The 23,518-nt window shown below is 42.3% G+C and overlaps 1 protein-coding gene across 2 annotated transcripts in view; it reads left to right on the top strand.

Moving 5' to 3' along the window:
* Positions 1-20,503, top strand: part of SRGAP1 (SLIT-ROBO Rho GTPase activating protein 1) — a 254,633-nt gene extending 234,130 nt beyond the window's left edge. Inside the window, exons 19-22 of one of the 2 annotated variants that reach the window (XM_050923345.1) lie at positions 12,250-12,430; positions 12,780-12,914; positions 13,051-13,393; positions 17,244-20,503. In XM_050923345.1, the coding sequence (XP_050779302.1) occupies positions 12,250-12,430; positions 12,780-12,914; positions 13,051-13,393; positions 17,244-17,621 (1,037 nt within the window). In that variant the 3' untranslated portion in view covers positions 17,622-20,503. The remainder of the gene's footprint in view (positions 1-12,249; positions 12,431-12,779; positions 12,915-13,050; positions 13,394-17,243) is intronic. The other variant, XM_050923353.1, reaches the window with a different exon arrangement.
* Positions 20,504-23,518: the final 3,015 nt, after the last annotated feature.

Genomic DNA, 23,518 nt, shown 5'->3' on the forward strand with positions numbered 1-23,518 from the left:
TCCATCTTGTGGGGATCTCACTAACCCCACATATGTACACCAGGCCAGTGAAACTAAATGGGGTAGAGACCACGGCACTGGTTGATTCGGGGAGTACTATCACGCTTGTCTCGGGGAAGCTCATCAAGTGTAGTCAGCTGCTGCGGGCTAAGCGTACAGGGATAACATGCATCCATGGGACAGTTGGTTATTACCCCACCATCCCAGTAAAACTCGAGATTCAGGGGAACACTACTGAGGTAAAAGCAGCAAAGAATCCTGTGGCACCTTATAGACTAACAGACGTTTTGGAGCATGAGCTTTCGTGGGTGAATACCCACTTCGTCAGATGCATGTAGTGGAAATTTCCAGGGGCAGGTATATATATGCAGGCAAGCTAGAGCTAATAATGTAGTTCAATCAGGGAGGATGAGGCCCTGTTCTAGCAGTTGAGATGTGAAAACCAAGCAGTAGGTGTAGTCCCTAAACTCCCATACCCGGTACTCATAGGGAGGGACTCCCCAGGGTTTGGAAACTTACTCCCAGTAGGAGGATTGGAGGAAAAGGGGAGCCCTGAAGTTAGTGAGGCATCCACAGTAGACTGTCAACCCCCAGTCTTCTCTGAAATATCCCCAGATTTATTTTCTGTTCCCAGAAGGGTAGAAACTCAAAAAGGGAAGGGAGGGCAGCTAAGGCCTTGGGAACCCGAATACTGACTCAAAACCAGAGGGTCACTCTTATAGTTAGGTGGACCCAAGCAGCTGAAAAGGAGGCCACCCAGGAGGGAGAAGCACCTGAGTCTGACCCCCACCCTAACGCTTCTGAACCAGTAGAGGCAACAGAGGCTGGGCCCCTAGATCTTGGGCAGATTAGCCCCAGGAAAGGAAATTTTGGACGGGACCAGGCCGAAGACCCAAGGTACGACAACATTAGGAAGGAGGTGACTGAAATAGATGGGGTCCCCGTGGAAGGGAAAACCCAGGGACTAGGACCTTACTTCATAATGAAGAAGAATCTCTTATACCGGGTTGCACCAGTACAGGGGCAGAAGGTACAGCAGATCCTAGTACCTCAAAAACACCAGAACGTTATATTAAGTCTTGATCATAGTCATATTTTTGGGGGGCATTTGGGAGTAGAAAAGACCCTGGCACAAGTCCTCCGATGGTTCTTCTGGCCCAGAGTACATGAAGAAGTGCGGAAGTACTGTGCGTCCTGCCCGGAGTGTCAGCTGCACTGTCCCCATCCCCACCTGAGGGCACCTTTAGTACCCCTTCCCATCACAGAAGTCCCCTTTGAGCAAATAGCCATGGACCTAGTGGGACCCCTGGAGAAGACGGCTCGGGGCCACCAATATATACTTGTTGTTTTGGACTATGCTACTCGCTACCCAGAAGCCGTCCCCCTGCAGAACACAGCCTCTAAAACGATAGCCAAAGAGCTGGTGGGGATCTTTGCCCGAGTAGGGCTATCAAAGGAGATATTAACAGACCAAGGAACCCCATTTATGTCAAAGCTAATGAAGGACCTCTGTATGCTGCTCCATATACATACCTTGAGAACTTCAGTCTACCATCCGCTGACTGATGGGTTGTTAGAAAGGTTTAACCGAACCCTCAAAGCTATGATACGGAAGGTGGTGAATCGGGACGGGAAGGATTGGGACACCCTACTACCCTATCTTATGTTCGCTATCCGGGAGGTACCTCAGGCCTCAACTGGGTTTTCCCCCTTCAAGTTGTTATATGGGCGTCACCCCCGTGGCATACTAGATATCGCCAAAGAGATCTGGGAAGAGGAACCCAGTGAGGGGAGAAATATAATAGAACATGTAATACAGATGTGAGACCGGATAGCCCAGGTCACCCTCATTGTACAGGAACATTTGGAAAAGGTACAGGAGGCCCAGAGAACCCATTACAATCGCCAGGCAAAAGTCCGACAGTTCCAACCAGGGGATCGGGTGATGGTGTTGGTACCCACGGCAAAAAGCAAGCTTCTGGCCCAATGGCAGGGACCCTATGAGGTGATTGAACCCATGGGGGAAGTAACCTACAAGGTGCGGCAGCCAGGACACCGAAAACAAGAACAGATTTATCACATCAACCTTCTGAAACCCTGGCATGCACAGGAGGCGTGCATAACTGTCCAAAAAGACCTAACCCAGGAAAACAAGCCTTCCAAACAGGTGAGAGTGTCTCCTGATTTAATACCAGACCAGAAGAATGAAGTATCTGAGATGACCTTCCGGAACCAAGATGTGTTCTCGACAAAACCGGGTGAAACAACCGAGACATATCACAACATCATCACGAACCCTAGGGCCAGAATAACAATGAGGCCCTATCAAGTGCCAGCGGCCAAAAGGGAGGAAAAAAAAGCAGAAGTAAAAAAATGCTGGCGCTGGGGATCATTGAAGAATCCCACAGTCAGTGGTCCAGTCCAATCGTGCTGGTGCCCAAACCTGATGGCACCACAAGGTTTTGCAACGACTTCTGGCGACTAAACGAAGTATCCCAATTCAACGAATACCCCATACCTCGCATAAATGAGCTAGTGGACCGTCTGGGTAATGCTCGGTATTTGACTACTCTAGACTTGACAAAGGGGTACTGGCAGATTCCCCTTGCGGAAGACGCAAAGGAAAAGACTGCGTTCTCTACACCAGAGGGTCTTTTTTCAATATACTGTCTTCCCTTTTGGACTACATGGAGCCCCAGTACTTTCCAGCGCCTCTTGAACAAGCTATTACGCCCACATAACAGTTATGCTGCTGCCTACTTGGACGATGTGGTCATTCATACCCTAGACTGGGAAACCCACCTAGAGAAGGTGGAGGCAGTCCTTGATACCTTCAGGTGAGCTGGCCTTACAGCAAACCCTGCCAAGTTTACTGTAGGGTTTACAGAGACCAAATATCTTGGCTACATTGTGAGAAAAGGTCTGGTAAAACCCCAAGCGAACAAGTTGGAGGCCATCCAAAATTGGCCCCAACCACATCACAAGAAACAAGTCCGGGCATTCCTAGGTGTAGTGGGGTATTACCGACAATTTATCCTTCACTTTGCCACAAGGGCAAGCCCCCTGACAGACCTGGTGAAAGCCTGTGGACCTGATCTGGTGAGATGGTCTGATGCAGCAGAGGAAGCATTCACAGACCTATGGACTGCCCTCTGCAGTAACCCCATACTGATAGCCCCTGATTTCACCAAGGAATTTATCCTGCAGACAGATGCTTCGGAAGTAGGGTTGGGGGTTGTTCTATCACAGATGGTCGAGGAGGAGGAACACCCAATTCTCTACCTCAGTAGGAAACTCCTTCTGAGAGAACAAAAATATGCAGTGGTGGAGAGAGAGTGCCTCGCCGTAAAATGGGCCATGGAAGCATTGTGCTGCTACTTGCTCGGGCACAGATTTGTCCTCGTGACCGACCATGCCCCTCTTCAATGGATGCAGCGGAACAAGGAGAAGAACACAAGGGTGACCAGGTGGTTCTTATCCCTCCAACCTTTCTAGTTCCGTGTGCAACACAGAGCAGGGAGCCGTCACGGCAATGCTGATGGCTTGTCACGTGTGCACTGTCTGGCTTCCCAAACTGCCCAACCCCTTGGTGTTGAGCAGGCGGGAGGGATATGTGACAGACCCAGACCAGTGGGCTGCTGGAGTCTGGTAGAGGGCAAGTATACTGGTCACTGGATGAGTAGTTTTCTGTTCCCTGAGTGACCAGAGCAGGGGCGGCACTAGAGTAATCAGGAACCTGCTAGAACCAATTAAGGCAGACAGGCTGATTAGATCACCTGCAGCCAATCAAGGCAGGCTAATCAGAGCACCTGGGTTTAAAAAGGAGCTCACTTCAGTCAGGCGAGGAGGAGCCAAAGGAGAGGAAGTGCGTGTGAGTAGCTGGGAGCAAGAGGCACAAGGAGCTGAGAGTGAGAGGTTATGCTGCTGGAGGACTAAGGAGTACAAGCGTTATCAGACACCAGGAGGAAGGTCCTGTGGTGAGGAGAAAGAAGGTGTTTGGAGGAGGCCATGGGGAAGTAGCCCAGGGAGTTGTAGCTGTCATGCAGCTGTTACAAGAGGCACTATAGACAGCTGCAATCCACAGGGCCCTGGGCTGGAACCCGGAGTAAAGGGCGGGCCCGGGGTCCCCCCAAACCTCCCAACTCCTGATCAGACTGTGGAAAAGATCACTGAGGTGAGCAAATCTGCCAATAAGTGCAGGACCCACCAGAGTAGAGGAGGAACTTTGTCTCAGTGGGTATTTTCATCAAACTGGTGCTGTTAACTGTCGTTTTGCACACACATTCGTGTGTTTCTCCCTTGAATAAAAGTGTTTGCAATACCATATGCTGTGATTGGTAACAATTTTACTTCGATCTTGAATCACAAGGCTCAGATAACTGATCTTTTGTGAGGGAACAGGAAAGCTTCTACTAAAGGAAATTTTTGAATTCAGTAGATTTATTGATTACTAGTTTGTCACACCAGGACCCTGATACACATGTGTATGAGAGTAAGGTAATGTTGAACTGAGCTTGCTACTGCTAACTGGACATATTGTACTTTTGCATTTCCTCTGTTAGGAGCTGGACAGAGCCTACTCTAAAAATGTAATTCTTTATTATGTTGTAAATCTAGTTAGTTTTATACCGAAGGGATTTTTTCTATCAAACCCTCTAGTCCCATAACAATATTGGGCAATTGAAATGTAATCCAAAGGCTATAATTAAAAACAAGAGGATTTATTTTTCTGTTTTGATTATTTTCACTATAAGAACTACTTGCTGTATAAGGTTAAATTACAAGTAAGTCTCTCTATACCTACAAGAAGTCAGTTTGCTTATAATGACGAGGCTGAGCAATTGTGGGGGAAAGTAAAGATTTATTTATGGAATTACAAAGCTAAATTTAAAAAAAGGCAAGTATATATAAAAGTGTAGGAATAAAATTAGCTTATCCTCTATCCTTTGAAGGTTTGGGGCATACAATGATGAAGCTACATACATCCTTAACTGTAAACACGTGAGTAGTAACAGTGACTTTATTGGGGCTATTCACATGCTTCTCCGAATCCAGGTCATAGCGAAGAGTTTTTTGTAAAGTTAAAAAGCCTTCACTGTAAGAATTTTTATTTACATTGTCTATTTAAAAGAAGAGCATTCCTGCTAACTAGCATTTTCCCCTAAATCTTAAAACATGAATTTTTGTGCATTTCAAAGAGTTCACCTTGTGCTTCAGACATTCGCCTGAAAAATAACACTTAGAAAAGAGTGTAAGATTCAGGGTATACATATTTATGCTTAATAAGCAGTTTTTGTGCAATTTTCTTCTGAAATTCTTTAACGTTGAAGATATTTTACTCTAGTTGGATGAATATAAAAGTTAACTAGATCTGTTTCCTAAGGAAATAAGAGAATTTCCTGAGGAAGTCTCAGACACATGGGTAATTTCTAATATAAAACACAAACCTGCTAGCATTTTTATTGCTGTTCATTGACCACTTATGATGCCTTACATTTATAAACTAAGAAAGTAGTTCTCACACAGATGGGGGTATTAAAGGACAAAAAAGGGTGAGAGTTAGTGTTGTTGCGTCCCTCAATGGTCACCCTTGCAGATTTGCCTACTCTAAAATTCATACTATGATCAACTTTTTGCCAAATTCTGCTGTAAGTAATTCTCAGTCTTGTTTCCCTTTGTTGTTTTCCAGTGAGAGAACTGCCAGAGAACTTGAGGATAGATCGTTACTGTAAAGCCACAGCCCTTTGATAAGGTGTAGAATAGAGCATAGGGATCAGAATGTCTTTTGCTTAAGACAAGCACAATGCATGTGGGAGAACTGGAGGAGCACAGAGCAGGGGCTGTTCTGATGCACCCAGTGAAAGGTACAGTGGATATTCTCATTTTGCTGGCTCAGCTCCACTTGCCTCACTGGTGTGGGGTATAGAGTGGCCAGGTGCCTGGTTTTTTACCAGAAAGTCCAGTTGAAAGGGGTACCTGACAGTTTCCTGCCTATGTTGGGTGACTGCAGCTCCCAGCCCCCAGGTGAGTTCCTCCCAATCTGGGGGTGGGCACGGAGGGAGGGGAAAGAGGAGTGAACTGGGGTGGGCCAGGAGCAGGGCCTCTGGGGGAAGAGACAGTATACGAGGTTCAAGCACTCCTGCTGGAATGTCTGGCTTTGGCACCCTAGGTCTGGGATGGGATGGCATAGCCCCACCCTCATGTCGCCACCTTTAGAGGAAGGCTAATGCTGTGGTTGGCTCTTAAAGTGCAGGGATAGAAATAGCAACTAGCCTTTGTGTTTCTTACATCTTTTCCCTTACCACCTGCTGGACCTGTACAGAGATATTTACAGTCTAGCTAGTGATTTTTATGTGGAAGGCACCATAATGTGTCACTGAATGGCAGTAATAATATTAGCAGAATTTGAGGTCATAAGTACAAAACTGGGAACAGAATCCCTAGAGCTCTTCCCACAGTTCTTCAGCTTGTCCTGATATTTCTCCTTCTCTTTGTCTGAATCACTAGGGATCATAGCTAGTGATATCTCAGATGTCATCATATATTTTTAGCCATAGTTAGCAAAGGTAAATGCCTTGAAGTAAAGGACAGAGCAGTATAATTATATTTCCCTCTGAGCTGTCTTAATTTTACTGTTAGACCACATGGCTCAGTATCATGCAGAATTTCATTTACAAATCTATGATTTGTAACTGTTGATTAGCTCTGTTCCCTTTCCTTTAGTTGTGAAATGGCTCCCTCCAGTTCTCAATAACCTTGACATTATAAATCTTTTGCCTTTTTTTTTTATGTCCAAATGGAACTGTCAAGGCATTTCTATATTAATAGTCAATGTTCTACTTGTTAACATGTGAATTAGTATTTGAAAAATAAAATCTGAGAACTGTCTGCTGCAGAAATGTGCTGTTCAAGTAAAGGGCACATTTTTCGTAATGAAAGTTCCTATCAGAATAAAAGATCAATTTATATGAGCTTAATACAAGAGTTTCATTAAGAAAAGCAACTCTATCAGCTATACACCACATTGTTCTGAGAGAAAGTATAGAGTGTGTTACATAGGAACACAAATAGCATGTCTCAGAAGTCTCACTATTTGTAGATTAACAGTTCAAACAGCTGTTCCCAGTGCAGCAACTTCCCACAGGTGTCTGAGAAAGCACGTCCGTCTGTAATGAGGTACAGGAAAAGGAAGAATTCAACATTCCATAGGCCTGACTCTCTTCATACACTAGGCTTACATAGGTGTGGAGTTACTTCTGATTTACTCTGGTGTGCGGTAAATGAGAAGAATCAACGCCTGAATACTAAATCTTTTAATATCAAACAGTCAATTGAACTCTTAATTGTAGTATGGCTCACCCAAAAAGGAATTGCTATATCTGATCAACACAGTGGTCCAATATCCTGCCTCAGAGTGCTCAGTACCAGATGCTTCAGAACATAGGCACCAGCTCCGTGGATGCTCCGGGGCTGGAGCATCCATGGAGAAAAATTAGTGGGTGCTGAGCATCCACTGGCAGCTCCCCGTGGCCCCGCCCCCCTGCTCCAGCTCTCCTCCGCCTCCTCCACGAGCGCGCCGCCACGTCCTGCTTCTTCCTCTCCCTCCCAGCGCTTGCACCGCAAAACAGCTGTTTCATGGGGCAGGGAGGGAGGGTGAACGAGACGTGCTGGGGGAAGGGGCAGGGATTTGTGGAAGGGATCCAATAGGGGCAGGGAGGGCGGTGGAGTTGGAGTGGGGGCTTTGGGAAAGGAGTTGGAATGGTTTTACAAAAGGTGGATCGTGCCAAACCAACCTGATCTCCTTCTTCTTTGAGAAGGTAACAGATTTTTTAGACAAAGGAAATGCAGTGGATCTAATTTACCTCGATTTCAGTAAGGCATTTGATACGGTTTCTCATGGGGAATTATTAGTTAAGTTGGAAAAGATGAGGATCAATATGAAAATTGAAAGGTGGATAAGGAACTGGTTAAAGGGGAGACTACAACTGGTCATACTGAAAGGTGAACTGTCAGGCTGGAAGGAGGTTACTAGTGGAGTTCCTCAGGGACTGGTTTTGGGACCAATCTTATTTAATCTTTTTATTACTGATCTTGGCACAAAAAGTGGAAATGTGCTAATAAAGTTTGCGGATGACACAAAGCTGGGAGGTATTGCTAACACAGAGAAGGACCGGGATATCCTACAGGAAGATCTGGATGACCTTGTAAACTGGAGTAATAGTAATAGGATGAAATTTAATAGTGAAAAGTGCAAGGTCATGCATTTAGGGATTCATAACAAGAATTTTAGTTATAAATTGGGGACACATCAATTGGAAGTAACAGAGGAGGAGAAGGACCTTGGAGTATTGGTTGATCACAGGATGACTATGAGCCGCCAATGTGATATGGCCATTAAAAAAGCTAATGCGGTTTTAGGATGCATCAGGCGAGGTATTTCCAGTAAAGATGAGGTGTTAGTACCATTATACAAGGCACTGATGAGACCTCATCTGGAATACTATGTGCAGTTCTGGTCTCCCATGTTTAAGAAGGATGAATTCAAACTGGAACAGGTACAGAGAAGGGCTACTAGGATGATCCAAGGAATGTAAAACCTGTCTTATGAAAGGAGAATCAAAGAGCTTGGCTTGTTTAGCCTAACCAAAAAAAGGTTGAGGGGAGATATAATTGCTCTTTGTAAATATATCAGAGGGATAAATATCAGGGAGGGAGAGGAATTCTTTAAACGTAGTACTAATGTGGACACAAGAACAAATGGATATAAACTGGACACTAGGAAGTTTAAACTTGAAATTAGATAAAGGTTTCTAACCACTAGAGGAGTGAAATTCTGGAATAGCCTTCCAAGGGGAGTAGTGGGGGCAAAAGACATATCTGACTTCAGGACTAAGCTTGATAAGTTTATGGAGGGGATGGTATGATGAAATAGTCTAATTTTGGCAATTAATGGATCTTTGATTATTAGTAGGTAAATATGCCCAATGGTCTGTGATGGGATGTTAGAGGAGGTGGGATCTGAGTTACTGCAGAGAATTCTTTCCTGGGTGCTGGCTGGTGAGTCTTGTCCACATGCTCAGGGTTCAACTGATCACCATATTTGGGGTCGGGAAGAAATTTTCCTCCAGGGAAGATTGGCACAGGCCTTGGAGGTTTTTCGCCTTCCTTTGCAGCGTGGGGCACGGGTCACTTGCTGGAGGATTCTCTGCACCTTGAGGTCTTTAAACCACAATTTGAGGACTTCAGTAACTCAGACATAGGTTATGGGTTTGTTACAGGAGTGGGTGGGTGAGATTCTGTGGCCTGCATTGTGCAGGAGGTCAGACTAGATGACCATAATGGTCCCTTCTGACCTTAAGTCTATGAATGGGAGCGGGGCCAGAGGCAGGGGGGTGCAAGCACCTATGGGAGCCAGAGAAAGTTGGTGCCTATGTTTCAGACGAAGGTGAAAGGAAACCCTGAATACGCAATTATGAAATAACCTGCCTATGGTGAAGTTTATTCCTAACCCCCATCAATTAGAGATTGGCTTGTGCCCTCAAGTATGGGAGTTTATACACCCTCACTTTTATTTAATCTTATATAATGTAACAGCATGTTCTTATTATTCATACAAGCATCTGGTCTAGCTCTACTTATGAGCTAATCTTGCCTCACTATTTGGCCGGGGGGCGGTGGGAAATTAACTAGATAATCTTGAGGTCCAACCCTACATTTTATGATTTGAGGAATATCTTTTTACAGTGAGCTCCACAGGCTAACTTTGTGATATGTATAAAAATATTTCCTTTCTGATGTTAAATTGTTGCCTTTCAGTTTCATTGCCTATCCCCTTGCATTATGATGCAGATAAACAGGAGTGTTTGATTTTCTTTCTCATAACTAATCATTAATTTGTATACCTTTATCATGTCTCTTCTTATTTGTCTCATCTTTAAACTATATAGTCCCAATCTTTTCAGTCTCTCTTCAAGTGATGGAAGCCTTTCCATACCTATAATCATTTTGTCACATCTCTGGTCCTCTTTGCTTTCTGTTTATATAATTTTTTAGATAGGGTGTCTAGAACTGAACACAATATTCCAGGTGAGAGCATGCTACTGATTTTATATAGTGCCATTGCAATGTTCACTAATATTTTCTAGCCCATTCTATATACGTCTTACCATTTGGTTTGCTCAGTGTGCATTGGTGGTCAAAAAAGCAGAAGTTTTCATTAAGCTAGCCAGTCTTTTCCCTGAATAAATACAGTTAATTTAGAAACTAGCAATGAGTATAAGTAATTGAAGTGATTCCTGCCACTGTGCATTACTTTGCATTTGTAACACTGAATTTCACTGCCATCGTCTCACCTAGTTGTGTGTAGGCCTCTCTGAAATTCTTCAATGTTTGCTGGTCTTGACTACTCTAAACAAGTTGTTATCTGAACTATTGCAAGTTTTTAACCTGATGGACTAAAGATAGCCAACTACATGACAGTCCTCTACAGGTTGGGCAAGTTATTTGGAAATAGCTGCAAACTGTAACCTTAATAGGGCACAAGGATTATATTTCCACATTGCAAGATGGAAGTTAATTTTAAAAAGACATTCCAGCACATAACATTAATGAATAATAAAGGGGCAGGAGTCTTCATTATAAACCAAGTTTTACAGAGTATTACAATGAAGTAATTTAAATTTGCACCAAGCTAAGACGTGATACGGCAGTCATCAGCCTAGCTGTTAATATCTTTCTAAATTTTGATTTAATTGTATAAGGTAATTTTCATTTTGGATGGCTTTATTTTTGAGCTCCTCAAAGCAAACAAAATGTATAATTCAAAAACTGACATTTTGCGGACATTAGTTCTTAATGCTTTGGTTGGTATTTTGATACTGAGATAAATTTAACCTGACAAATGTGATTTCACAGGCATTAGTTTTTCATAACTTTTTAGAACAAACTAGACATTGCCAACATCATACAGTAAAATCGTAGCTGTTCCATCAAGGTCCAACTGAAAAAGTAGCAGCTTCAAAGACATCAGTTAAGATATTATACTCATTGGCCCCAATTCTGCAAATAGATATGCTAACAAGGGACCCTTGAGGCTGCACAGAGGCCCACTGATGTCAGTGGACTCCGCACAGGTGTTTGTAGAACCATATCTACTTATAGGATAGGGGCCATTGTCACTATGAACTTTGATATATCAGGAAGTTTTGATGGGAGGGAGGTTTTAATTCTCATTTTCATCCTTAAAATGATCTCTATGAAGGTAAGGTTTTTAAATCTGTTCTTGTGGAGGGAAAAGCTTTACCGCACACGCTCACTCACTCTTTCTGCAGGGACCAGTCAAAACTGCTGTAACCTATGCTTGGCTGCTCACAGAATCCATCCCAGCAGCCAGTGATCACTGGGAACAGAGGGACACCTACACTTTGTCCTCTTTCTCCTATCTGTGGCCCCATCCACTGGCGTGTAACAGAACTATCCTAGCAGCTCTATGCCATACAATGATTCCTCATACTCAGATGTACTCCTAAAGGAGTTGGATCTGTCAAGTGTTTGGTGACTTGCACAAACTGGAGATTCAAAAGAAACCAGAGAAGGCCCAAGAACAGGTCCCTGTATTTTGTTAAATATGAGGTATACACTGGATCTGTACTCTTAGCACAGAAGTGACAGAAATTCTAGCAGAGTTCTAAAGCTATTAAATTGACTGAGACAGCTCATGCCTAGAGCCCTGCAAATCTGCGGATATCCATGGACCATGTTTGCGGATCGGATGGGAATACAAATTTTGTATCCGCACAGGTCTCTACTCATGCCTAGTCTTGCTGAGGAAATTCCTATCTATTGATTCCTTTTTCACTGCCGATTGTTATAGCACATCTCTTTGGCTTGTTCACCTGATTTATCAGGTTCCCTCAGGTTTGGTTTTGTTTTTTTATTGCCTGTAGCTATTCCCCACCCACCATACAGCTTTTTATATTAGGAGACAAGAGCTCCGCCCACTTTCAAATGTTGAGCATTGAATGAATTGTGTGCTCTCTCTCATATTCTCTGTCTAGAGGTCTTAAAAGCAGCCCAGTTGCTTTATACTTGGGGCACACAGACACGGCCACTGCCTGAAGTATGTCTTGGTTCAATATCTGACTTGTGTAAGCTTTGTTTGGATATGAATGCTGAGGGATTACATTTTACAAAACTGAAATAAACAGATAAGTCTGTTCTGGAGTCTGAGATCTTACTTTTTTCCCCTAGAAGGTGAGCCTATAGAAGCTATAGCCAAGTTTGACTACACTGGAAGATCTGCACGAGAACTCTCCTTCAAAAAAGGAGCCTCCCTGCTTTTATATCATCGAGCATCTGAAGACTGGTGGGAAGGAAGGCATAATGGAATTGATGGCCTAGTACCTCACCAATATATAGTGGTGCAAGATATGTAAGCATGTCTAGTTATATTATATACTTGAGTGATTGCTCCTTCTTGGGAAGAAGCTTGTTGAACTAGCTAGTGGGGTATCTCCCTAATGGGAGAGTGCTTTGAAGGCTGTGAAGTGCTTTGAAGGCTCATAAACACCTGGGAGATTTTGCCTCCAAACTAAGCAAGAGGTGACATGGGTGAAGTCAATAAATAAATAGGTCATCAATGAGAGTACAGCAGCTAGAGATGCAATTATATATCTAGTTTTAATTCTATAAGAGGACAAAAACAGAAGAGCCATGATGCCTGCTGTCCTACGTACCTCACTTCCTGGAAAGTGACTTCTCAATCTATATCTTCCTTTTAGGGATGATACCTTCTCAGATACACTGAGCCAAAAAGCAGACAGTGAAGCCAGCAGTGGACCAATAACTGAGGACAAGTCCTCATCCAAGGATATGAACTCCCCAACTGATCGTCATCCTGACATATATTTAGGAAGGTAAAGTTAACATAGTAACATTTCTGCATTGCTTTGCAGCCATTAGATTGCTTCTGGGCTTATGCAGTGGCAGGATTTCTTCTCACACACCTTGTTAAAAATGCTAACTTATCCTATGATTTCTACATTTGTGTAGGCAAAGAAAGAGATCAGAACCACCTCCTTTAAGACGCCCAGGCAGGACCAGTGATGGCCATTGCCCAGTACATCCACCACACACACTCAGCAACTCAGCAGTGGAGCTAGGTTCCCCCAACATGGCAAGTCATTGCAGTCCTCGAGCCCTTCTTCACAATCGCAACCTCAACGCAGACAGCCCCGAAAGACGACGTAGACCTGGGCATGGAAGCCTCACCAACATTAGTAGGCATGATTCACTAAAGAAGACTGATAGTCCTCCAATTAGAAGATCTACATCATCTGGTCAATACCCAGGTTTCAATGACCATAAGCCACTGGACCCAGAGTCAATAGCTCAGGTTGGTCTCTTTTCTTTGCCTTGGTGAGGAGCATGGTCAAATGGATGTAAATGAACTTTTGACTTTCACAACACAGAGAGTTTATTTTTTTATTGAAAAGCTGGATCAGAAAAGTATCACACTTAACTTTTTGCCATGAGACCCTAGGACAGAGATGTGTTAAAGAATCATGGGAGAAAGGAGGGCCAATAGGAATAAAAGTTGCAACAGCATTACAGTGAAAATTTTCAGTTGTACTGAAATGAAACTCTGTGCCACTCAGAACATAGGGATAATGTACAGTTACTGTTTCTCAGTTATGTAAACTTATGTGCTCTGATGGAAGTGGGTTTAGCTGTCATAATTACTGTATGATTTCTGAATCTTACAGTATGCAAATCTGTGCTCCAGTTGGCTACTAATGTCCTCAGTCATTTGAAAACATAGGAATTTGCATTTCAGAGTCTGTTTTTTTAACATAGCTTTTGTATAAATGTTGAGATTTTTAACTCTTGTAGTTGTGCCTATGGAACATGCTAAGTAAAAGTACAAATAAATCTGAATAAATAGACTGTGCCATCCGTGTATATGTAGGAGAGGTGGCTAGTCTTTTCTCAGCAGCACAGAGCTGAGAGGGATAGAATAGCTGAGACAGATAGCACACTTCAGCAGCACAGAATTAATAACTTGCTTCTTGGTGCTAACTCAGTAATAGCCATATCTAGGGCTAATAAATACTTCTGTCCTACTCAAAGCTCATTTAGTTTAAAATATGGTCATTATGTAAACACTCAACACCCTCAAATTACCATCTGATTACAAGAGCATTTAAAATAATCCTGCACTGACATTTCAAAATGTCATGTAACTTTTGCTTCCAAAGTCTCTGCTGCTTATGAAGTGGGAATCGAGTGTCTCAGTTGTTGTGAATGACTCAGACATCAATTTTCATTGCTCTTATTTCAACAATTTCTAACCTTTTAAATACTAGGTTAAGCTCTGTTACTTCTTTACTGCCTGGGAGCTATGCACAGCCCTATTTGGCTTTAATTAAATCTGTACACACCTAGACCAATTATTATTTGACAGAGACAGAACTTGAACTTTGACTAAATCATGTAAATGCTGCTATGAACAAGCATGAAACACTTGACAGTTTTTTTATTTAACTCACTTGTGCCTCACCAACACTGAAAAATTACCACAAAACCAATCTTGGCATGTCCTTTTAACAGATGTATTTTAAGAATAAATCTAAATGTGCAAATCAAACATATGGAAATATGCTCATAATGATCTCACTAAACAGTATCTTGCATGACAACTTCTAACCATGTCTGATATTCTTCTTTGTGTTCCTTAAAATTTAAACTACAAATATGAGGACATTGGGGGGCACATCATCATTTGTATGTTAAAAAAAATCTATTGAATGAACAGGTCATAACAGATATGTAGGGCCCTTTGTTTTCCGTTTTTATTTTTATTTTTCCTGGAAATTTATCGATGTTTATTACCACAACAAAAAACGGTGAAAACCAGTGCAAAAACTGTTATTTTTTTCTAAGTAAATATAAGTGTTTGTTTTGGTGGACAGAAAGAGGAAAAAAGTATTCAGTAGATTAATGCCTTGAATTCCGTTATTCAATATGGTTTGCTGCAGAACTCAAAACACAATGCCACCTCTGAATTTAAGAAAACAATATAGCTCTAATCCTCAAATAAAATTTTTCATTTGAATAAACAGTTTACTGTTGTAGACTTAGAACTATTTACATTTAATAATTGGGCCTCACAATTTGCCATGCGTACACTCAACTTCACCCTTTTTGTATTTTTAAAACTTTTGAATACTTCCTTGTGTACTGAAACATATTCTGATACAGATTTTCATTTTCTTCCCATTTTAGTGTCAGATCTTTAACCATTATTTGCTAACAGCTTGAGATGTGTATGTGGTGGGCGTGAAATTCATCAGTAGGTTCAGATGCGCACGCACTTCAGAGTTTGCATGTGTTTCTGTCTACTATGTGCATCTTCTAGACTAATATATAGTCTTACTTCAACAGGCAACTTTGCATATATACAGAGACTAATGTAGTGAGACACACATCTCATGCAATGTATTGTATTTGCCTAGTAAAACAAGTTATTTTTTATAAATTTGAATAATACAAAAGTAGGGTGAAAATCAGAAAAAAAAAATGAACACTTTTTTGTAAAGCCTGGGAATTTTGTAGTAAAAATCAGTTTAAACTGAAAACGAAGGGGCTTACATATATGGCAGTTTTCTGCAATAGCGTCAAAAGAACTGAGTAGTGTTATTGTGGGCAGGGATTGTACGTAACCTCTCTGGGGGGAGATGTGACAGATATTGCAGCTCCATGCAGTATCTTAAGGGTCCATTGTTTTAAATTAATGGTTTGACTGTTTTCTACACCATCAGAGAGGGCTACTGCAGCTCCTCCAGGAACTAAAAACGGTGGATGATGATTAAGGCAAATCAGCCAGGTTATAAGCCCCGCAGAGAAGTGTCAGCTCCTTGGGAGGCTCACATATATACTTCAAACTAGATTCTCCAGAGACTAACGACAAAGAGAGGACTTTTGGATAAATAGCCTGAGTTTAAACTGACACAGGGTCTGATCCAGCAATTGACAGGACCTTCTGTCCAAGATGGGGCCCCAGTCCTACTAGGGCCCTCTGCTAAGCTTTTTGCCTGCTGATGTGAACTTTTATGTTTTCTTTGTAATGCTTTTTACCTTAAGAATAAATATGCTTGCTTAGAAAGAGCTGTGTGATAGCTTATAACTGCTGGCAATTACACTGGTCACAGCCCTTAGAGAGAAAGCAAAGTGCAGGTGCTGGCCTTTTCAGATAGTCTGGCTTACTGGGGATATCACAGCATTGGCAGGGAACTGTGCAACCTTAAAGATCCACCAGTCAGGAGGGAATAATATACAGGTCCCCACCCAAACGAGGTGATGGCTGGGAACCAGAAGCATAAAATGGGTACCTTTGAAGGGCAATACAGGTGCAGTTGCCCTGAAATTGTGATATAAGCAAGCAGAGCTCACTGCCACAAACATGTTTTAAAAGCTGGAAAGGTGGCCATTATCTTTCAAGATGTCCCTAATTTTTAATATTAACCACCAACTTCTCTCTCCACCTAACTGAAAGTTATCAAAAGCACAGCTATTTTACCATTTGTCTTGAATTACATCTTTATTTTAAAAAAGAGAGTTATATAGGCCAGGATTTTCAAAGCCAGAGTGGATGTCCAAGTCAGTTTTCCAACTTCAGTTTTACTTTCATTAAAAAAAATCCCTGTGCGAGAGTATTGTTCCTGAATATTTCAGGGTAAGATGAGGAGTATAGCACATAAGCTCTTAGGCTTTACATTTATCTAAATATTGTTGCAAATCAATCAAATATTTGTTCTCTTAATAGTAATTTAACAGCAAGCAGCAGAGTATGTTTTTAATGGCCTAACTGAATTTTGACCCTCTACCATTAAGGTAATTTATGTTAAACCCAAGCTGACATCTTGTTCAGGAAGGCCACTTTTAAATGAGGTTGATGTAAATACATGCAGTGTTGGTGTAGCCGTGTTGGTCCCAGGATAATAGAGAGACAAGGTGGGTGAGGTAATATCTTTTACTGGACCAACTTCTCATGTGAGAGAGAAGATTTTGAACCTTCTTTTTCAGCTCTGGGCTGTAAATGGGCTTAACACTGCTTCATAATATTTGTTAGAAATGAATAGATGGTTTATAACTGAAGTCATGCATTTCTCAAACTTCTCCCTCGGCAACTACCCTTTGCATTCAGTATTTAATAACTTGCTGCTCTGTCTCTCTGCTCTGACCAGGATATTGAAGAGACAATGAACACTGCTCTGAATGAACTCCGTGAGTTGGAACGTCAGAGCTCTGCGAAACACGCCCCCGACGTGGTGCTGGATACATTGGAACAAATGAAAAACTCACCTAGCCTGGCCACCTCCACAGAATCACTAAGCCCTCTCCATAGTGTAGTGCTAAGGAGCACTGAGCCTCAAATTCGACGTAGCACTAGTTCTTCCAGTGATACCATGAGTACTTTCAAGCCCATGGTGGCCCCCAGAATGGGAGTGCAGCCAAAACCTCCAGCTCTGAGGCCAAAACCCATTGTTCTTCCAAAAACAAATCCTACCATAGGACCTTCTCCTGCTTCCCAAGGTCCAACAGACAAATCTTGCACAATGTAAAAGGCTAAGCAATCCAGGAGGTGGAGTGTGTTACAGAAAGGAACGGATTAGTGATAGAAGTCAGGGTTCCATAACACTATTAGTTCATGTTTATAACTGGAGATGTTTTGTTTGTCAATGTTTTTGAATGTAATGTCTGAACTAGTATCGTTAACATGGGCATTTGTATTTTGTATAGTTTCAATTTTTAAAAAAAAACTGGACAATTGTGTGTCATTTTAAAACACTTGAAAACTTGATGCTGCACCATTTGTAATAAAAGGAACAGATCAGAAATGGCTTCCCACTTTGTACAATATTTCATAGTCTTACTGTAGTTTACTTAATAAGGGATCCTATACAAAGGTAACTTGAAGGAATTCGTAAGTGGATATGGAACCCTTGACCACTACATCACTGGTTCAAATCCCAATCTGGTTAGTAAAAGCTAAAAGTTAGCATCTGAGGGATTAGTCAATGGCCTGTGTGAAGTGTGTATGTAATCTCAATCCATATAAATTAAAATAACACTTCCACAGTTGGCACTAAGTATTTAGCATATTTTTGGTAGTCTTATCAAAGGCCAAGTGCTGAGTAAGTATGGAGACTGAATTACCCTCTTTCTGACCTCACTCCAGGTCAGAGTTAAAGTATATTGCCTGGATGGTATGAAGTTTCTAATACGCCACTTGTGCTGTACCTTTCTTTTGAAGCTAAAACTTCAGTCCCCAGGACTGTCAGACACTTTTCACAAGCACTAAATTCACTTACAATTTACAATTCAGTGAACCAAGTAACTGCAGCTATACAGGTCTGGGGATCTTTCTGTAGTGTAATAAAAGATTGAAAGTATCAGTGAACAATAATTCAATAAAACATTCCTTGGACCTTGTTGCACAGTATCTTATTCAAACAATTGGAGCTGCAATAACCACAGTTTCAAGCTGCTGTATCCTCACTAGTTATCCTTCACAGTGCAAACACTGTGCATGGTTTCTCTATGATGCTTACTAAACTATTCTGCTCCTGAGATCTTAGATAACGTCTCTCAATTACACAGGAGGTTGTTAGAACCACAGAAATCTCATTTGCTACTCTCTAGACTAAACCTAAATAAAATTTGCGAGAACCAATTTAAGAAAAAAAAAAGTCCATACCTTTCTTGGATCTGGGTGTGAGTGAAGATTTTATCAGCTTTGCTTAGTGCTCCATTATTCAATTTTCTGTTACATGTGAATTAGTTGGACAGCTGTTTTGCACATTAAGCCATTTCTGTAATTATTTTTCAATATTACTTGCCCAATCTATAGGATCATTTATAGCAGGTTTTTAATTTACACAGCCATGCAAACTATTTATAAAGAATACCCCGTTGGCTGTTACCTAAAATACCGTGGCCAAGAAACAATATCAGCTGATGGTCATCTATAAGAATAAAACTAGCTTCAAATAAGAGTTGTCTTTCCTCATAGCATGTGTTACATTAGGATCTTATCATTCTTCCTATGGAGTGTTTTAAGTTGTACCACTCACTATATGGAAACATAACTGGGGAGAGGGAAGAGTTATGTCTTGTAACAAAGATTTGATTAGTGTATTATAGTCTATATAAAGTCATAGAAGCCATGTCCTGTTGTCATTTGGGAATTTATTTATTTCCACTGTGGTGTACTAATTGTAATCACTTGATAAGGAACTCCAAGCCCTGGACAGGACAAATATCCCATAAACTGCATTTGAGAGCAGTGCTGTCAGGGCCATTCATATTGTTGGTGATATTTGCAGCCCAAGGACGGGTCCAAAAAAATCCAAGGAATCTATAAATATGTCTGTTTGGGGGCTACCACATATATAAACTCTTAGCTAGCACAGTGGACTCTTGAGGTGTCAGTCAGTTTAATCCACTGAGGCTACCACTGTATAAATAGGGTTACAACTTGTCAAATTTATGTTTAATCTTGTATCTCTTGACTGTACCCTGCCGCCTATAGTCCTAAACTCCAGAGCAAGTTTCTGACTGAAGCTAGTCCCCATTAAAGGTTGGCTTTAGTCTATTGGTATGTTCACCTGTCCAGGACCAGAAATTATTTTCAAGTAGTTCCCAAACTTATTAGGATCAATGGAACAAACTGGAATTCCAGCTCTAATTTCCATAACGTTTTTAGTTTAGTAATTTTTTCAATAACAGTGTGGCATAATTGAGATGAATATCTGTATCTTTAAATTATATAGGGAATTTTGTATGTTTAAATAACACTACTGGACTCCATAATGCTTATTATTAGAAATTGTGTAGCAAAAGAAAATAGTAGAAACAGTGCATTTAGTGAATGCATCCACTTAGAGCATTCACACAAGTTAAATGTGTAGTTTGATGGTTATTATAGATCCTTAACGTATAGTAAGTGGATATGTAACAGGAAAGACTGACAACTACAGACCTACTAAGGGGTAACTCCTGCACACCTAATCAAATCAGTATTGTCCTTTACTGTCAGTTTGATAAATTGCAGTACTGATAGCTTCCTGCTTGTTGACTGTTACCTAATTGTGTCAATGTACATCTGTAGTATGTACATGTGAAAGTGCCTTTAACATTTTAGAGGAGCTTTAGCCTTGCTCTTGTACTGTTGCATTTCCATTGTGTTCACTCTTGCTTGTATACTGTTGCATTTTCATTGCATTCATCCCTGCTCTTGTACAGCCACATTCCCTCCATTTTCAAAAAACAAAAAAAATTAAAAATACACAGTTATTGAAGAAAAAATGTACTGTTAATCTGTTGTGACAATGCACTTTTATGTATAGTACTGTACATTTTGGCATGTACCATCACAGGCTTCAGTATACATTCAGGTTTGTTCCCCATAGTGTATCTTTATAATAAAGAAGATAGTTCTGTCTGCATTTGTATAGTCTAATGGTGTGCAATCCTCAGTACAGTTTTATGTGTATCCCCAAATGACCTTTTCCTTCTTCGTAATGTGAAATCAAGAGGCTTGAGAGGTTTCCCCCCACCATTTCCCACTAGTTTTATCAACCCCATTAGTCTTCCCAATTTCCATTTTGCCCCTCTTCCCCTTAGTGGCCTTTCCAGATGAAATCTTACTGTGAGACTAGGTGACCAGATCAGAGGCACCTGCATGGGCCTTCATAAAGCCCTGCTTTACCTCCATAAACATCCGCTGACTTTTTACCCTTCCCTAAAACTTACCGCTGTGGCTTCGTGCCAGCTGCCAACACCAAGCCTCATTCTAAGATCAGCTGTCTGGAAGCTACAATACTTGTTCTCCTTCACTAAGAGGCTGAAAACCTCAAACTGGAATAGAAGTGGCGATTAGGGGCGAGATGGAGCTCAATCTGGGTTACCCCCGAGCAAGCGCTGTCAGTTGTGCCAAAGGCCATATGTTCATTTTATAATTGGCTTAAGCAGAAACCGTTGAAATATCTCATCTCTTATTTGGAAGCTGTGGTTACACTCACATTAGTTTACGAGAAACACAGTCAATGTTTTATCCACAAACCACACATGCAGTTGGCTTTAGATTTTTCTGTCAGCCTGTCTCTATGGGTCAGAGGACTCTTACTCAAATAGACCTTCCTGAGGAATGGCCTATTTTTAATCTGGGAGATGTTACCCTGCCAAGCTCTTTCTGACCTACTTTATCTTCCTACCTCTTCCAGGGCTTTGTGGAAGCATGAACACATAGAGCACCCAAGCTGAAATCCTGCTTAAAAATAAGTCAGCAGCAATCAGAAGGCCCGGAATTGTCTTTTCCCTGGCTGTAGCACTCGAGCTGTAATATGGCAGGGGAGAATCACTTAATAGGCTACAGCAACAGGCAGCACTTCCAGGAGTTCTCTTCCCATCTTCCAATGTTCAGAGGATGCCAATCAACAGGAATTAAGCATCTGTGGCTGATGCTTTATGCAGTAGTAGGCTTACCCATCAGCCCATTTTGCGAGCCTTTGCATTCCACTGACCATACCTACCTTATGTATTTCTACTCATCCCTTACTACACAAAAGTAAAGATTCAACCAGGCACAGCAATGTCATACTTTACTCAAGGCCTGTATACTCCACAGCAAGCATGACCTAAATTCTGTAGCAAAACCCCATGCTACAGGGACTGGGGATTGTGCAGCAATTTCAGATCAATTTTATGTTGACATTTTTTATTAAAATCACTAATGCAATCACTATAATATCCCTATATTATTTAACTTCATACCCTTCATTTTTAATTTTCAATATGCTGCAGAATTTCGTATTGAAAATGCTTAACTATTCTAGAAGTTGCCAGGGAGCAAGGAAGACGGAGACGGGAGCCTTTGACAGGTGAGTAGGGGCCCATTGGAGCTTCTGGCAGTTGGGAAAGTGAGGGGTGCTGTTTGGTTTGCTGGGGTAGGCGTGTTATTAGAACAGTAAAATGATCTGCCATGAACTAGTTAATGATGACACTGAAAATTACATCATTATGGCAGTTCACACCACTGAAAACTAGTGTTTCAAGCTGCCTGCCCAGTCAAGTGGCCAGTGCTGCCTCATTTTCACTCCATTCATGTTTGGGGTTGGGGCGGGTGTTTGGATCCATAAGCATGAGAAACTTATTTTAGTTAAAAGCCTGGATGCTGGAGCACAGTTCTGCAGGAAAGGACAGATTGCTGCTACAGTGGAAACCTAGACTCGATAAGGCTCTAATTCTAGGGATAGCTCCTGTATGGCCAACAGGCACCCAGGTCAGTGACTGCTCCACTGTCTGAATGCAAAAAGAGAAAGTTCTATCATAACACAGCAAGTCTGGAGGAGACAGATAGTGGGTTATATGGTGTGAAGGTCTCAGGAAGGGGATTTAAAACTGTCCTGGCAAAATTGATTATCTGATTAACTACATTAACACCCCTAGGAGGTAGAGGTACTGTGCCCATTTTACAGATAAGAGAGCTGAGGCACAGAGTCAGGAACTTTCCTATCATCATCTAGCAAGTCAAGGGCAGTTGGTAAAGGAAACCAAGACTGCACCCTCACAATTCTCTGTTCTTGCACTCAGAAACCTGCCTCTTCCTTCTAGAAAGGTTCACACTAAAGTCTATAGCATGTCACAGAGATCAGCCTGTCCAGCAGGATTCAAGACTCGCTTTACTAAAGCCAGATGCTTTTCAGTGGATGGCACAGGCTGAAGCTGAGCCGGGCCTGGAGCAGGGGGCCCGCAGCTGGGGCAGGGTGCAGTGTGTCTCTGGGCAGCTGCTTGTGCAGCCTCAACCCCACTGGTAGCAGTGCAGGGAAGGGGGGGGGAGCAGTGATGTTGGGGAGGGGATTTCTCCGCCCCCTCCTTTCTGCAGACAGTCTAATGTGTCTCCACTTGCCCTGCTCCTCTAATCGGAGCAATGAGGTGTCATGTGCTCACTCTGCAACCCAATCAGAGGGCAGCACTGTCTGAGCCCTAATTCAAATTCTTCTCTGCTTTCCCTGGAGCCAGCAGGGCTGGTTGGGCCATAGAAGTTGTGACTTGTGGGCCCTGGGCCCTACAAGGCAACCCAGCTGACAAGTACCTAATGAGGTTCCGCAGCACCTGCTTGTGCCAGGGCACTGAGCACAGCATGCCCCTCCCCCATATCCTCCACCCTGGCCTCGTGCCCCCCACCCCTGAGCAGTCCCCGGAGCCCTCTCCAGCCCCCTACCCCAACCAGCCTCTTTCCCTCTCCAATCTGTCTCCAGGCACCTGCTTCTGCCACATAGTAGCCCTGGGGAGATACGGGGAGGCTGGGATCTGGAGTCTCCTTGATCACTCCCTTTACCCAGAGCTTCCTTCCTGCGGCTCTGCTATCCCAAAGGAGCATCGCACCGCTAGCTGGATCATTGTTCAATAGCTTCACCTCCTGGCTCCGAGCTCAAAAGTACTCACTCTCGCACCT

Source organism: Gopherus flavomarginatus, chromosome 1 (assembly GCF_025201925.1).
Source record: "Gopherus flavomarginatus isolate rGopFla2 chromosome 1, rGopFla2.mat.asm, whole genome shotgun sequence".
NCBI classification, from domain to species: Eukaryota; Metazoa; Chordata; order Testudines; family Testudinidae; genus Gopherus; species Gopherus flavomarginatus.